The sequence below is a fragment of the Aethalodelphis obliquidens genome, unplaced genomic scaffold, assembly GCF_003676395.1.
Source record: "Aethalodelphis obliquidens isolate GAN/ISIS:26980383/991018 unplaced genomic scaffold, ASM367639v1 scaffold41, whole genome shotgun sequence".
In the NCBI taxonomy this organism is placed as follows: Eukaryota; Metazoa; Chordata; class Mammalia; order Artiodactyla; family Delphinidae; genus Aethalodelphis; species Aethalodelphis obliquidens.
In genome coordinates, this window is record NW_020837985.1 from 8,018,521 (window position 1) to 8,033,744 (window position 15,224).

The following is a 15,224-nucleotide window of genomic DNA, read 5'->3' on the forward strand; positions in this document are numbered from 1 at the left end:
AGGTCACACAGCAAGTGAGAGACAGAAGTGCAATTCACAGCATGTCTGTTTGACTTTGGGACTCCATGCCCTTTCTTTACAAAACTGCAGAAATTATGGCAGAGTCCAGAATGGTAGATCTCCTGACAAAAATGTGTTTTGGAAGGAGATCTGTAAAATAGTTCATTACCCTTTGGAAAGTGAAGATGTTTGTAACCCAGGGTTCATTTTTCTTCTAAACAAAAGGTGAAGCTGGCAGCCTCCTTGAAAAACTGTGGGCCCCATATAAATGGTATGTATATATGCATATGTGTATATATACCAATCATGTATGTATATATAAATATAAATATGAAAGGCCTGTCTTCTCGTCTGTCAAGTTCTGTCAATTTGCAGATACATTTTTCTGATCAATTCCCGTGAGCTGTCAGACGATTTGACAGTAATATCCAAGCAACTTCTTTTTACCAGAAACTGCTTTGAAAAACTCACATTAAAAAAGCCAGGTTGCTTTGAAAAAAGATACTGAAAAAGAAAAATAAAGTAGGGTGAGGGTCTTGTAAATTTTATCGAGTAAGTCTTAATATAATCCTTTTCCTCCCATCTTGATGGCTTTGATATGATTAAAAATCTTGGAAAAAAATCCAGAGAAGTTATGAAACCATGTATGCACATAACACCGAGGAGATATAGGCACCAAATTATCAAAGATGGTTATATCTTTGAGGAGGGGTAAGATTACAGGGATACATACTTTCTCTATTGTCTCTAGCTTTGATGTTTGAATTTTACATAATGGACAAGTATTGCTTTAGTAATCAGAAAAAAAAATGAAAAGAAAAAAGACTCTCAGAACAAAAACATTAGTGCTACGAATGCACTTTAAAAAGTTATATTAGAAATTATGACACTTTTTATAGTACTGTATCTAATTGTAATTATACAAATTAACACATGAATATATTGTCCTAGTAAAAATGAAACTGTAGATAAGTCTCCTTTAGTAGCCTCTCCCCCTCAGACACACCACACCCTGGAAACCTGGTCTCCTTTCCCCTCTTTAGAGGCTGTTATGCATTAATATATACATTTCTATGTTTATATATATGCACCATTTTTCATGCTCTTTAGCCATAAATGGATCATACTATGTTTATAGATCTGAGACATGCTTTATCATGCAACAACATGTCTTGAAATTCTTTCTATGTTGGTACAGAAATAGCTATCTCATTCTTTAAAATCTATTGATTAGTTTTCCATAGTGTTGGAATTGTTCCTTGTAACAATAATTTAGGTTGCTTCCCGTTTTGTCAGCAATCTGAAACAAGGCTTAAGATGTAATGATGTTGATTTTAAAGCCGCGATAATAGCATACATATTTTTCATTCCTAATTTGTTAGGGAGAGGAGTAGATAGGGACTACTTTATTTACTTATTTATTTTTTTAATAAATTTATTTATTTAATTTATTTATTTTTGGGTCTTCATTGCTGTGTGCGGGCTTTATCTAGTTGCTGTGAGTGGGGGTTCCTCTTCGTTGTGGTGCACGGGCTTCTCATTGCAGTGGCTTCTCTTGTTGCGGAGCACGGGCTCTAGACACGCAGGCTTCAGTAGTTGTGGCTCGCAGGCTCAGTAGTTGTGGCTCGTGGGCTTAGTTGCTCCACGGCATGTGGGATCTTCCCGGACCAGGGATTGAACCCGTGCCCCCTGCATTGGCAGGCGGATTCTTAACCACTGCACCACCAGGGAAGTCCAGGACTACTTTATTTTTTTAAAACAAGATCAAAGATCAAAAGTTACTAGAGTTTGCCAAGGATACTAGAAAGGGTCAAAAACACTCTGCTTTGAGCAGCCACAAGGGCACTGAGGAATTCAACCGCACTAAGAGGATCTTTAATAGAAGGCTTTGAAGTTTTTGCCTGCATCATAGTAATGCAGTGGACAAATGGGAAGGTGCAATGGATGATATTTACATGGGAAGTGGGTTCTGTCAGATGTACGACATAGTGAAAATCTAAAGCAAATAATTATGGCAAGGCAGAGAGAGATCATTACAAAGCCACAGAATTTTGACGCTAAACGACATCGCAAAAGGCAAGTCCAATCCCCTTTTACACAGAAGCAAAGTCTGTGACCCACTTGGTTAAGTGATTTGCCTAAGGTTGGGGGCAAAAACATTTAAAGTAGGTTTTCTCATTCCAGGGTGAGTAGAATTGTTTTCACTGGCAGAGTTTCTCAAGCTTTTCCATAGAAGCCCCCTAGAGTAGAACAGACTGATGCACTAGGGTGGGTAGGGATGGGGTAGGGGGTAGAGTGGGAGTGACGGAGTACTTACGGGTGCTGAGTACTTATTTTGAGCCAGTCTCTGTGTATTGTTTCATTTATCCTTCATTATAATTCTGATAGGAAAACTGAGACTCAGAGAGGGGATCTGTACAGTTAATTGAAGTCCAGCCCATAGCTGAAGCCCTAGAAATCTAAACCTTCAAGTTGGCTGGCATGGACGGCAATACATCTCTGACGTCTAGCTCCATCCCCTAAAGTGCCTGGGGCACTGCTCAGTGGTCAGGAGTGAGCACCTGGTCTCAGATGGTCTGAATCACAGATGCACCACCTACCAGGGGTTCTGGGCCGATTATTTTACTTCTTTGAGATTCAGTCACTTGTTCTGTAAAATGGGAACAATAAAGAACCTCTCTTGTAGGTTTGTTTTAAGAACTGAATTAGGCAATCCAGGGCAAATACGCAGTCTAGTACATAATGTACACCAGGCAGTTTACGAATGTTAAATATGATCAAAATTAATAATAATTTTACTCCCTCACTGGTATGTGTTTAATTTGATTTTTTTCTTTAAATCTTTCAGTAAGACTCATTCTCCAGAAGATGGACTATAGCTTCTTGCGCCCACTGGGGCTCGATGAGCTGTGCACCCCCATCTCCCACCATGTACACTGTAACCAGGGCAAAGAGCCCGGGCTACAGGACCAAGTCCACGTTCCTTAAAAGGTCGCATGGTGCCCTCCAGACCTGTTTCCCTTTCCTCTTCAAGCTCACTTCTCACTGCAGTCTCCCATGCCCTTTGTGCCCCAGCAATCTTGAGCTCCTTATAGCTCCCCAAATAAGCAGCCACATTTCCACATTTTCACACTTTCCTGCCTTTGCATCATGGCTCAGCCTGGAAGGCTCTTCATTGTCTAATCTGATGCCGGGAAAGGTCCCGCTCTCCCTCACACCCAGCTGCGTATAGCCTCTTCTCTTCATGGTGCTACGTTACCGCCCTCCTCACCCCAAGCACCGACTGTTCCTTCTTCCGTCCACCAGGACTTCTGTGCCTATTGCTTGCACCACACTGTCCTGTGAATTTTACGGACTTGTCTTTCTCCCTTAGCAGACGCTGAGGGCAGGGACTGGTTTTGTCTCGCCAGAGCGCTGCACGGTTCCTGGCACCTAGTAGGTACACAATAAGTGTTGGCCGAACAACTTAGATTACATTTTACACAACGACCCTTTCTCTGAGTCGATGGGGATTACTGCGACACCAGAAACGGACCTTGATCACGTCTCTCACTCCTCTCTGGAGGGTCATTTTTGTTCATCTTAGTATCTCTGAGCAGAAATATTCAGAACCAGGAAGTAACGTAGAATAACTATGTGTAACTGGCACCAACCGCCCTTGAGGCAACAATAAAAAGAAATGGTGCACATGCTTCCCCACCTTCAAATTCCTAGTCCTTCAGGTTAATCCAACCCTTCCAACAGGAGGAGACCTCAGTTTCCACCTCTTCTTCTGCGCACGTCAGTCTCCTACTCTAGTTGTCCAGTAGCTACAGATTCCAACGCAGGGTCCTTGGCAGGTCCTTGCTTACTTTCCTAGCCTCACCTCTACCACTCCCCACCTTGAATTCTCCTTTCAGCAGCGCTAAATCTCTTCTGGTTCTCTACACATATAGCATCTTAATTTTTGTTTTCCCCTCTGCATACAAGGACCTTCCCTGCCTTCTTCACCTCAATTCTACACCTAATTGGCATATAATTTTTTTTTTTTTTTGCGGTACGCGGGCCTCTCATTGTTGCGGCCTCTCCCGTTGCGGAGCACAGGCTCCGGACGCGCAGGCTCAGCGGCCATGGCTCACGGGCCCAGCCGCTCCGCGGCATGTGGTATCCTCCCTGACCGGGGCACGAACCCATGTCCCCTGCATCAGCAGGCGGACGCTCAACCACTGTGCCACCAGGGAAGCCCCGGTATATAATTTTTATACAACAAAATTTACCTTTTTGGTAAATGTGTACAGTCACACTCACATATAGAGCAACTGGATCACTCCCCAAATCACCTCACCCTATGCTTCTGTGCAATCAGTCCACTCCCTCCACCCCTCATCCCTCCTGACAATGACTTATCTCTTTCCTGTCCCTATAATTTTTGTCTTTTCTAGAATGTCTTACAAATGAAATCATAAAGTGTCTAGCCTTTTGTGTCCGGCTTCTTTCACTTGTCACATTGCAGCTGAGATTCACTGATGTTGATACAGGTATTGGTGATTTATTCCTTTTTATTGATGAACGGTATTCTATTTGTTTTCTCCTTTTTAAGACCCAGTCTAAGAATCACTTTCCCCCGGAAGTCTTCTCTGATCCAAGGGTTATATGTTGTTTCTGTGTTCCCATAGCACTCTAGACTTCCCTTCATCATGGCATATAGCACATTGTACATTGATGACTTTTTTAGGTATCCATGACTAGACTTAGCTCTAAGGGGGAAAGTGTGCTTTAGTTATTCCCATATTACCAACACAACACCTACTAGGTGCTCAGATGCAAGTGTGAATGGATCTCTGTTGGAGTGAGGCAGCCTTAAAATAGGACACTTTGATAACCTAACAATGAACTCCCACTGATGCGGTCTCATTAAACTCTCACGACAGCCTGTGAAATGGACACTAGTATACACCCTTTACAAAGTAGGAAGTTAAGGCATGCCAGTTTGAACCCCAAACCCACTCTAAAATATAGCATGACAGTGACATTCCTCTGTCATGTGAGTGGCTTGAGGACTAGGAATCTGTGTTTTGGTGGCAAACGTTCATTCCCTTTAACCTCTTCTCTATTTAAGCTCTGGCCAAGCCAGCAGAAAAAGAAAGGTAGTGTCTGGTCGGCTAAAAACACAGCTCTTAAGTCAAACAAAATGGTGGCGGGATGGGCCAGTAGCTCACTGGTCCTTGAGAAGAGACTAATTCATTCCAGATGGCCGCGGTTGGCTGGGAAACTTCAGGCAGTCATTCCTGCATGAAGCAACCCTGAGGCTGCAGCTGGATGGTGCCCGGCCACAGGCAGGGGGAAATGGAAAGCAGATTAAAAAGGACTTTGGTTTAATTGTCACTCAACCAGCTGTCTCTCAGCTAGGAAAATCTGACAAACCTCCCGTCCGAGACCTGTAAGTAACTAACATCGGTCCCCAGCAAGCGCGAGGGTCAGGAATCCATGTCTGGGGTCAGGATGCGGAATGGTAATGACATTGCTGATGAAGGCTGAGTCCCTCTCTTCCCTCGTTCCGCATGCAGTCCCTCACTCCTGCAAAGACTAGGGGGCAATTAAATTCAACTCACGTGGGCCAGTCGATCAAATCTAGCAAAGAGCTCGTTGAGCATCCTGACCAGCTCCTGGGCAGACAAGGTCGTGGAGAGGTTGGTAAATCCTTTGACATCTGCAAAAAGAATACTGGACAACAGGGAAGGGATCGGGTGGGGAAGAAAAGCACATTAATATTTTAATCTATCCTGGGAGACACATCATGATTCAAACAAACCAAGTGTGGTCTGAGATTTTAGCTCTCCTTGCCATGGGAGTCTCAAGGAATGCCTCAGTGTTTAACAAACATCTCAGCAGAGAGTCCACCCAGGGGTTCAGGAAGGACAAGATAGGCAACGGAAAGCCCTTCTTCCTCTGCAGGGCTGTGGAGTGTGGGCAACGCAAACAACACAAAAGGGAATTTTTCACTAGGAATAGATCAATTTATTGTGGAAAGCAAAATGAAGCACTATGAATTATCTCTACATTTTCACAATGAACCGCAAAGCAGACTGCATGAGCACAGAGCAAAATGGACACGGCGACAGAAGAATGCGAAACCTCGTTATCTTCAGCCCAATGCCACACATATCCTCTACCCAAAACGGCAGGCAAACAGAGTTAGGCATTTTCCAAAAATTATGGGAATAGGTAGCAAGCCTGGGAGACCTTAGGCAGAATAATTAATTAACTGAAACGCACATTTACTAAGTTAAGTGAGGTCTGATACTATGCATATGGCTAGGTGGAAGGGAAGGGGCAGTCCTTGAAAGCCTTATAAACGCAAGGCACTGAATGAACACTGTCTTGTTAATTCATCCAGTTACCCTGTGGGGAAGAAACTCTTCATTCCATTGTGAAGATGAGGAAAGTGAGCCTCAGAGAGGAGGGAAACTTGCTCAACATTTACTAGTAGCCCGGGGCAGAGTCGGGATCGTGCACGTGGCTGAACTGCACGGTGGGGCACTGCTTCACCCACCTAAACACACCATCTCAGGGACTGACGCAATCACAGGGACACCTCTGAGAGGGAGGATGGAACACCAAAAAGTGTATTTGTATTTTCTTGATTCTCGTGTTTGATCATCTCTGAAACTGACGGCATTCTGCAGTGTGTCAAACTTTTTGATTATTTTTCTTAGTGTTACATAAAATAATGGTGTCCTACCATTGGTGTGACTAGTTTTAATGAAACAGGTGAATCAGCCGGAAGGCACTGTGGAATGTGCATTGACTTACTTTGGTCACCCCTGGTATTCAGTGGTTCTTAAAGTTGTCTCCATTTTTATGGATTCTCGTTCCTAAAAAACGTACAAGTATTCAAAATTTTGCACTTCATTTCAAGGGATCTGTACCTTCCCAGAAGCCCATTCAGATTCTCATTAAGAATTTTTAGACCTCAGTTTAAAAACTCTTGCTTTAATTAATTAGATGATGCCTTAATTATTTTAGCAAATATTTATGTATCTACTATGTGACCAGCTACGCACTGTGCTAGGAAGTTGTATTAAATGATGAAGAAGCCTCAGTGCATGTCCTCAGGATGCTCAGAGTATGGGGAAGGGAGTTGGGTTGACAAAGAGAAAGACAGAAACAACATAGGCAATGACTACTGTGATAAAAAGACACACACTGGGGATGACCAGCCATTGGGGGATCAGGAGTTTTCTAGTGAAGCAAAGTCCAGGCTGAGTCTTGGAGGACCTCGGGGACTTGATGGGTAAAGTGAGTAAATGAATGGCTGCTCTTAGCGAGAGATCAGCACATACTAGGGTCTGGTGGAAGAACAAGCAAATGGACCAGGGTTCTGCAAGCATTCAAGGACACCTAGTCAAAGGGTAGTATTGAGCAAGGAGGGTGGGAAGAGAAGAGAGAAGAGGGAGAGAAAAAAAAGAGAGAAAGAAGGAGGGAGGAAGGAAGAGAAAGAGAGAGAGAGAGAGATGAGGTCAGAGAAGTGAGCAGAGGAACAATATGGAAGGGCTTGATTAGTCAGGTTGATGAATACAGACTTTTCCCTAAACATGATGGAAAGCTAGTGAAGGGTTTTAAGCGTGGGAGTGATACCTTTAGATTTTTAATGTATAAGGCTTCCTCTGGCAGGGTCACTACACTGCCACTGTCCTCTACAGCTTTCTGGTGGCATAGTAGCTGGTCACATGCATAGGATTTGAGTCTAGACAGACTGGGGTTCAAACCCCAGGTCACCACTTATGAATACTATGAACTTCTCCAATACTTTATTTTATCTACTGAAAATGATTGTAGTACCTACCTCACTAGTGGGTAGCAAGTGTTTAGCACAGTGCCTGGCATAGTAAGTGCTCCGTAAATGCATTAGCTCTCTCCATCGTTATTGTACAAAAGTGCGCTATGATTGAATGGTTGGGAAGAGAGAAAGAGGTAACAGAGAAGGAAGAGAGTCTGACCATTAACTGGATTATTTGTTACTTGTGGCTAAAAGAATTCCTGTTGACAGAAACCTGAAACAATAGTAGCAGCAATACTTACAGAGTGTTAACTGTGGACTTGATATGCTCTAAGAGTTCTACACGTATGAACTCGTTCATTCCTCATAACAACCTATAAGGTAGGACCTAGGATGATCATTTCCATTTACAGATAAGGAAATTGAAGCCTGAGTAACTCTCCCACAGACATGAAAATCTAGGATTTGAACCAGGCAGGCTGGTTCTGGAATCTACACTGTTTATCACCACAGTAATACCACCTCTGAAGTAAGCCATCATCATGGCAGGTGGGAAGTGGAAGGGTCCAGGGATCATCTAGTCCAACTACTCACTTTATGGATCCATTTGCCCCAAACTATTAATATCTATCTGTCTGTGGCAGGACAGCTTCATTAATTAATTCATTCAACAGCTAATAAATGGAATACCTACTATATATATCAGATACTGGAGATACAGTGGAGAACAGAAAGTACCACCACAGCCCTTATGAAACATGCAGTCTATTGAAAGAAGAGATGGGATTCCCTGAGAGCAAAGGGCATAAAAGTTTCAGATGTGTTCAGTGTTCCAAAATCATGAATTTTTTTTTTTTTTGCGGTCTTCTGAACACACTGTGCTTTATACACTGGTGTTTGTACATGACATACCTGCTCCCTGGCATAGTTTCTTTCCTGTTGCTACCTATTAAAATCCTACTTGTCCTTTAAGACCCCACTCATATGCTAAGATTCTACTTTTATGGAGATTTCCCTAAGCATAGCCTGTCACCCCTATTCTAGCCTCCCGCCCAGCCTGTGCTCCCCTCTGTCATGGCATTTATCACTTGGTAACACAATCATGTGTGCAAAGTGTGCTCCATCCACGAGCTAAAGAACAGGAAGAGAGTTACCTCCGTATCTCATCCCCCAGCACATGGTGGGCCTCATGGTATATTTCCTGAATTGAATCATCAGAAATCTTCAGAATTGAGTCTTCCTTCCTCAGAGTGTGGTTATGGCCACTGCTGGCATCTCTTGGGAGCTGGTTAGAAATGCAGATCTCAGGCCCTGGCCCAGACCCACTGGATCAGAATCTAACAAGAATTTAACAAGAGCCCTAGGTGATTGGTGTGCACCTTAAAGATGGAGAAGCCCTGGTTTAAGTCATTGTTATGCAATAAGAGTTTGTTGAACAAAAGACAAGAAGCAGAAACCAGGGCCCTGGTTCTCTCTTGTTCATTCTGTTCCCCCCAGGTGCTGGGCTCACGGTCAGTTCTTTTGACTCTAGGTATAAACTTGTAATCTTCCAGATGACTATACCGAAGAGGCCATATTAATTGTCAAATCTAATTTGCTTATATAAGTTGTTTATTTGGCTAAAAATAAGCTATGTTACGTATTAGTCACTCTGAAAACAGAGTCCTCAAGGAGAATTCACTAGACTCATTAGGAACATGAGCCCTGTGTAGACTTTTATTCCTAACTTGTGTTCTTGGGCAGGTTATTTAATCACTCTGAGCTTCCATTTTCTTTATAATAAAGCAGAGGTCATTAAAGCTACTCTGCAGGATTACTGAAAGGAGATCACTTGTAAATCACGGCATAGTCCTCAATAAGTGGAGAGTATGTAACTCCTTGTGGAAATGTTTGGGAATCGGAGAGTGTTTAATAGATGGCCACAAAAACAGACCTCCAAAGCCAAGTTCTCTAGCTCCACTCAACTGCATTTTGCTTGTATGTGAAACGGTAGTCTGCAAGGCCAATGTTAAAACCAAGCAGGACCCTGTGGGGCTCCTGGGCACAAAAGCCTTTCTGTGTCCCCCATTTCTTGATTACAGGAAATAGGCTTCACTCAGTCTCCATGACCTTCCCTGAGTTCCAACTAGCAGGTTCAAACCGCTGCTAATCAGGGAAGGGAGGGGATGCAGAGACAAGGGAGGAACAGTCCAGAAACAATAGTGCAGCCTTGGGGCTGGGTCCTGGTTCCCCCTCAAGGGATACACATAACAACATCTTTGAGCTGTTTTGCAGACACTGAAACCTCCACCAGGTGGGAGAAGTTAACTGTCTGCTGCCCACAAGCACGTAGACCCCAGACCGGGTGGAACGGGAAGGCTGATGATGCCGACTCCAACTTACCTCCCCACCAACCAATCAGAAGAGTGTCCACGAGCTGATCACGCTCTCTTTGAGCCATTACTACAAAACTCCTCACTACCCCCGCCAGGTTGGTCAGAACACACAGTTTTGAGGGCAGGAGCCCGCTGTGGCCCCCTTTGCCTGGCAAAGCAATAAAGCTATTCTTTTCTACTTCACCCAAAACTCTGTCTCCGAGATTTAATTTGGTGTCAGGGTACAGAGGCCGGATTGGGCTTCAATGTGATAACTGTACATGTTGACAGGCCTGGCTGGGAAGAACCAGTCATTCAAGAAAGTGAGTAGCCTGAGTTATGCCAGCAAATGTGTGCAAATGTACATGGCATGGGGTTTGGGGGCAAAAGGAACGGGGGCAGGGAGCTCTGGTAGAGAAGCTAACTGTCCACCAAATCCATGCCTGCCTCTCACTAGCAAAGACCACTAGCAGGGGCTCTGTGCCCCTCTTGTATCGAGGTGGAGCCATGAAATCAGGTCCCATCAATGGAATCTGAGCAGAGTGATAGATGCCGTTTCTGGGCTGAGGTGGTAAAGAAGCAGGTGTGCCTTTTCTACCCTTTTCTCTCCAAGAGCTGAATGTCGACAACTTTGCAGCCCAAGGGGGTGATACAGCTATGAAATGCAGGGGGCTTTATCCCTGAATCACCCACTGGCAGGGAATATATGCCAGGGGGAGTTGTGTGGATGGATTATATTGAGTTTACATCATTGAAATTGAGAGGTTATTTGTTAGAGCATTCCCCTAACTAGCGCAAGAAATGCCTTAACTACATGGGGAATAAGGAAAGAGAAGCGGAATTGGGCAGATGGGATTGGAAGCCCAAATGGCTTCTCATAAAAAGCCGAGTGGCCATGTGGAGCTCCAGAATGAATCTGGTGAAGGCTCATATGTTTGTAGCTGAAATCGACTTGACAGTCCAAATGTTTTGTCCATTTCAAGCAGCTTGGGTTTTGGATTAGGAAACGGAGATCCGGAAAGATGAAATGACGCAACCGAAGTCTCACAGGGGACTCATGCAAAGCGTTCTGGGATGAAAACCCTGATCCACTCGCCCCAGTCCACCCTCGGCCACTCATGTCGCCAGGCGCGGCACCTCTTACTGCACCTTACCCGGACAGGATGCAACGAGCTCTATGAAACATGACTGAGTTAGGCATTTATAGCAGACTGTTTTCAGGGAAAGGTCACAAAACCATACCAACAAAAAAGCAACAGAGAAAAAAGAATGAACCAGGTGGGTTTCCTCAAAGACAGTGACAGGATGGGAAATGATTTCAAAAATGCTCCCTTTCCTGCAGTGGGTGTGCTCTGGGGGCTAGGGAACAGGGTGTCGCAGCCGGCCCGACTCTGCTCTCAGACACGGGCTAAGGCCCGTCCTCTTCTGCATTTTTCATCTCTGGTCCTATTTTAGCACCCAGCAGCCTTGCAATGGGCAGGAGGGGCTCCACCGCCCCCAGTTGAGTGCATCTTCCCAGGACCAGCGGGGCTGTGGGCATCTCGCCACCACTGCCTCTGTGAACGGCTGGGAGGGGCCCCTCCAGCTGCCAGGACCTCTGCACTTTTCTTCTCCCATTAGAAGTGGCTCCTTCACTGCGAGCTGAGACCGCTGGGAATGCAGGGCAGCAAACGCAATCTCAATTTAGTGCAGTGCGAAGCTCTGGAAAAGAGTCTGGAGCACAAAATCTCAGTTCGATGATTTAAGATAAACGGGCAGGGTGCAGGGTGCAGAAGTAACTTTAGTTGTTCTTCACTAAGGGAAGCACTGAAAACTGATAAGTGCAGGAAGAACTCCAGACATGCCTTTTATTGCACTTAAGGCTCCCAAGTAGGTTGACGTGGGTGTGCAGGCTTGTTTATTTTTTTCTTTATGAAGGGCCGTTTTTTTTTTTCTCCTCTTTCTCCGTGGTGACAGACACTTTTGTAATATGTCATATATATTTTATAATATGTCTTATTTCATTATACTTCATTAAATTACATACCATTATAATTAGATATGAATCATTATACTATGTCAATACATATTTCATAATATGTCATATATGTCAAATATATGATATATATTTTGCATTTTTCTTAATTTTATCTCACTGTTCTGCCTTCACTTGTGCTGATTCCTCTGCCTAGGATTCCTTTCTTTATTTTTTTCACTTGGCGGACTCAATTTCAAAGAAGGCAAATAAGGATCACCCCTTCTAGGAATGTTTCTCTACGTACCTCCATCCCCACCCCGGGTCTTCCTCTTTTTATGATCTCTTACTGTCCTTTGCTTACTTAATAATAGAAGTACTATATAATGACTAGTACTGGCTTGAGCCCGTTGTTCTAGAATTGGTATTGACGAGCTCCCACTGTCTGTGGGACAAATTCCTAGATCTGGAGTGCGTCTTTTATTAGAGTTGCTGTTTGACAAGGGGCTCTTTGCAAACTCAAGCATCTAAGCCAGTGTAGCTCAATTCTTGGATGAGATCCCGAATGACCTACACTGATATATGTGCTAAAAGGTTGCATTAGAATCAAGACTTCTGCTAGACTTGCATTCACATAAGTGCCCTGCCACACCAGAAAAACACCCAGAGGTGCCGGTGAAAAGGAAAAGTTGTTCTTCCCTCCTACCAAAGTTAGGAGGAAAGGAACTAAGGGGGTACCACTGGTCATTTTTAGAGCTGTTCAACCTACAGATGTTCCCCTATGTTTGGGAAATTCCCACCCTATGATGTTTGGTGGGAGGGAGATACAGTTCTCCTGTACAAGCTGAAAATGTCAGATATTTGCGTCCTAGTCACGTCTGGGGAATGACTGGGCTCAGCCAGTCAGACACATCTGCCTCAGGCTTAACTTGAGATGCAAAGAGGCAGCGGGGTCAGAGAGTGGGGCAGGACAAAGGCAGCCAGTCCAGATCCTGGGGGCTGCGGAGGAATTCTGGGTGCAGAGGAGGCAGCTGTGTCTGGGACAGGGCTGGTAGCACAGGGAACGGATTCCTCGGGAACAGATTCTTCAGGTACAGTGGAAGCAGCGTCCTCACTGGCCTAGCGCCCTGCTGTGATTTTGACTGTGCCTTCCTCTTCTTCCCGGCCCATTTCCTGAGCCCGCCTCTCCGTCCTTCCCCAGTGACTCTGGGAGCCCCCATGTAGCCCTCCAATACATTTCTTTTACATCAGCCGGGGTTGGATTCTTTTTCTGCTTGCAACGAGGAAATATGTCTGAAACAATCTACAACATGCTTAATGCTCTACTATATGCTTATGCCAGTCCTGTGCTTTGTATATATCTTCACTCACATCATCTACATAAACCCCTGTAAGGTGGCTATTAAAGCGTCCATTTTACAGAGAAGGATTCTGAGAGTCAGGTATGTAAATTGCCCAAGGTCATACACAAGGAAGAGGTAGAATTGGGATTCTAAACAGGTCTGTCTCACTGAAGAGGTATATTGTCTGGCACAGTGCTGGGCAAAGAGAGGGCACTGATGGGTGGATGGATGAAGGGATGGATGGTTGGGTGTGTGAATGGATGGAAGGGCCAGTGGATGCAGAAGGGATGGATGGGTGAATGAGTGACCAAAAATATGTTTGCAAAAGAAAAATAAGCTGTAGTTCTTTTTCTGGTATTGTTTTAAAGACACTTACACGGAATATAAAGAACACCCCTGAGGCCTCCAGATCACATTCTGGAATTATTTTTCCCATCATAGCGTAAAAGGCTTTTGCCTTTCCTACTCAAAACGTAAAGGCAGGCAAGCCTACTGCAGGGGAGCCAGGTGGTAAGTCAACCAGCAAATTTAGCTGCAGACACTCTTCTCGAGCCTCAATTTGGAAATGTAGAACTCTCTGATGAATAATCACTAGTTAATGAACTACTCAACCAACTGAAGAAAGGAGCTGACATTCGGGCAGACAGAAGTCATGGCCATGAGGTGAGCGCAGCCAGGAGCACGGGGATCACGCAGAGACCTGGGCGAGGCGTCCCGTTTCTCACCTGACATTCTCGTAGCGGTGGATGTAGATCCGGTGGAATTGATGCTGCAGGTGCTCGTCTTCCACGTTGGTCATGTCATTGATCATCTCCAGGACGACAAACCGGGGGAGCACAGACAGCACAAGCCGCTCCTGGGACACACAGATGTAAGGGTGAGAACTAAAGTATTGCCTGCCGTATCGGTAAACAAGAGATGTTGCAGCCATCAGGCCATTACGTTACAGCCGCCTGGACGGTGAGCCCAAAGGGAACCCAGGATGGAGACAAACGGCCCGCCCACTGCCAAGCCCATCTAGCAGTCAGCTGCTGCAGCCCCCCACAGAGGTGCACCCTGAGGAAACTCAGCATGAGAAAACACAGGATGCTGGCCCCAGAGAGCTGAGCTGCATATCAAAAGCATGATTTCAATGAGCCCAGACTCCTGTATCTTCCTATACATAGAAAAGCGCTAAACTGCTTAACTTGAGATATCTGGTTTTCTTTAATTAACAGTAATCCTTTGATGTTCCAACTACCTGGTCCTTTGTTGCAAAAACTCCTATATATCTCGGCTCCCTCCCACCCACCTTGCCTCTTTGGAACAGTTTTCTCAGCGTTATCTGAGATGCTGTGTCCCGGGCTTGATGTCCTCACAAAGTCTGCTGAATAAAACGTAACTCTCAACTTTCAGGTTGTGAATTTTTTCTTCAGTTGACGAGGAACGGTCTTGTTAGGCTGACCACTGGGTCTCAGAAGGGTGGATGGACCGTGTAGAAGTGATGGGGCTCTTGGCTGACTTCTCGAGGAATTGCTAATTTCGTACCATCCTACGAACATGACAAATATCTACGGAGTACTTGTTATTTGCCAGGCACTGTGCTGAGTGTTGGGTATACAGCGGTGAACCAAATGAATGACAGCCCTACTACTGTGGAGCTTACATTCTAATAAGGAATACAGACATTAAATACACACACCCAAACATCCCGACACATGCTTACAAAATGTGACAAGTGCCAAGCAAGGACAGGTCGTGATCAGAGAGTATCATGGCTGATAACAGGATTCAAATAGGGGGTTAGGAATCACTTTTCTGAGCAACTGATATGT

At 44.8% G+C, this 15,224-nt stretch overlaps 1 protein-coding gene across 2 annotated transcripts in view; it reads right to left on the minus strand.

Moving 5' to 3' along the window:
* The window catches only part of ADCY8 (adenylate cyclase 8), a 218,774-nt gene that overhangs the window by 128,558 nt on the left and 74,992 nt on the right, over positions 1–15,224 (minus strand). For both annotated transcript variants that reach the window (XM_027132481.1, XM_027132482.1), the window contains exons 3-4: positions 14,136–14,266; positions 5,592–5,703 (exon numbers count right to left, since the gene is read on the minus strand). In XM_027132481.1, the coding sequence (XP_026988282.1) occupies positions 5,592–5,703; positions 14,136–14,266 (243 nt within the window). The remainder of the gene's footprint in view (positions 1–5,591; positions 5,704–14,135; positions 14,267–15,224) is intronic.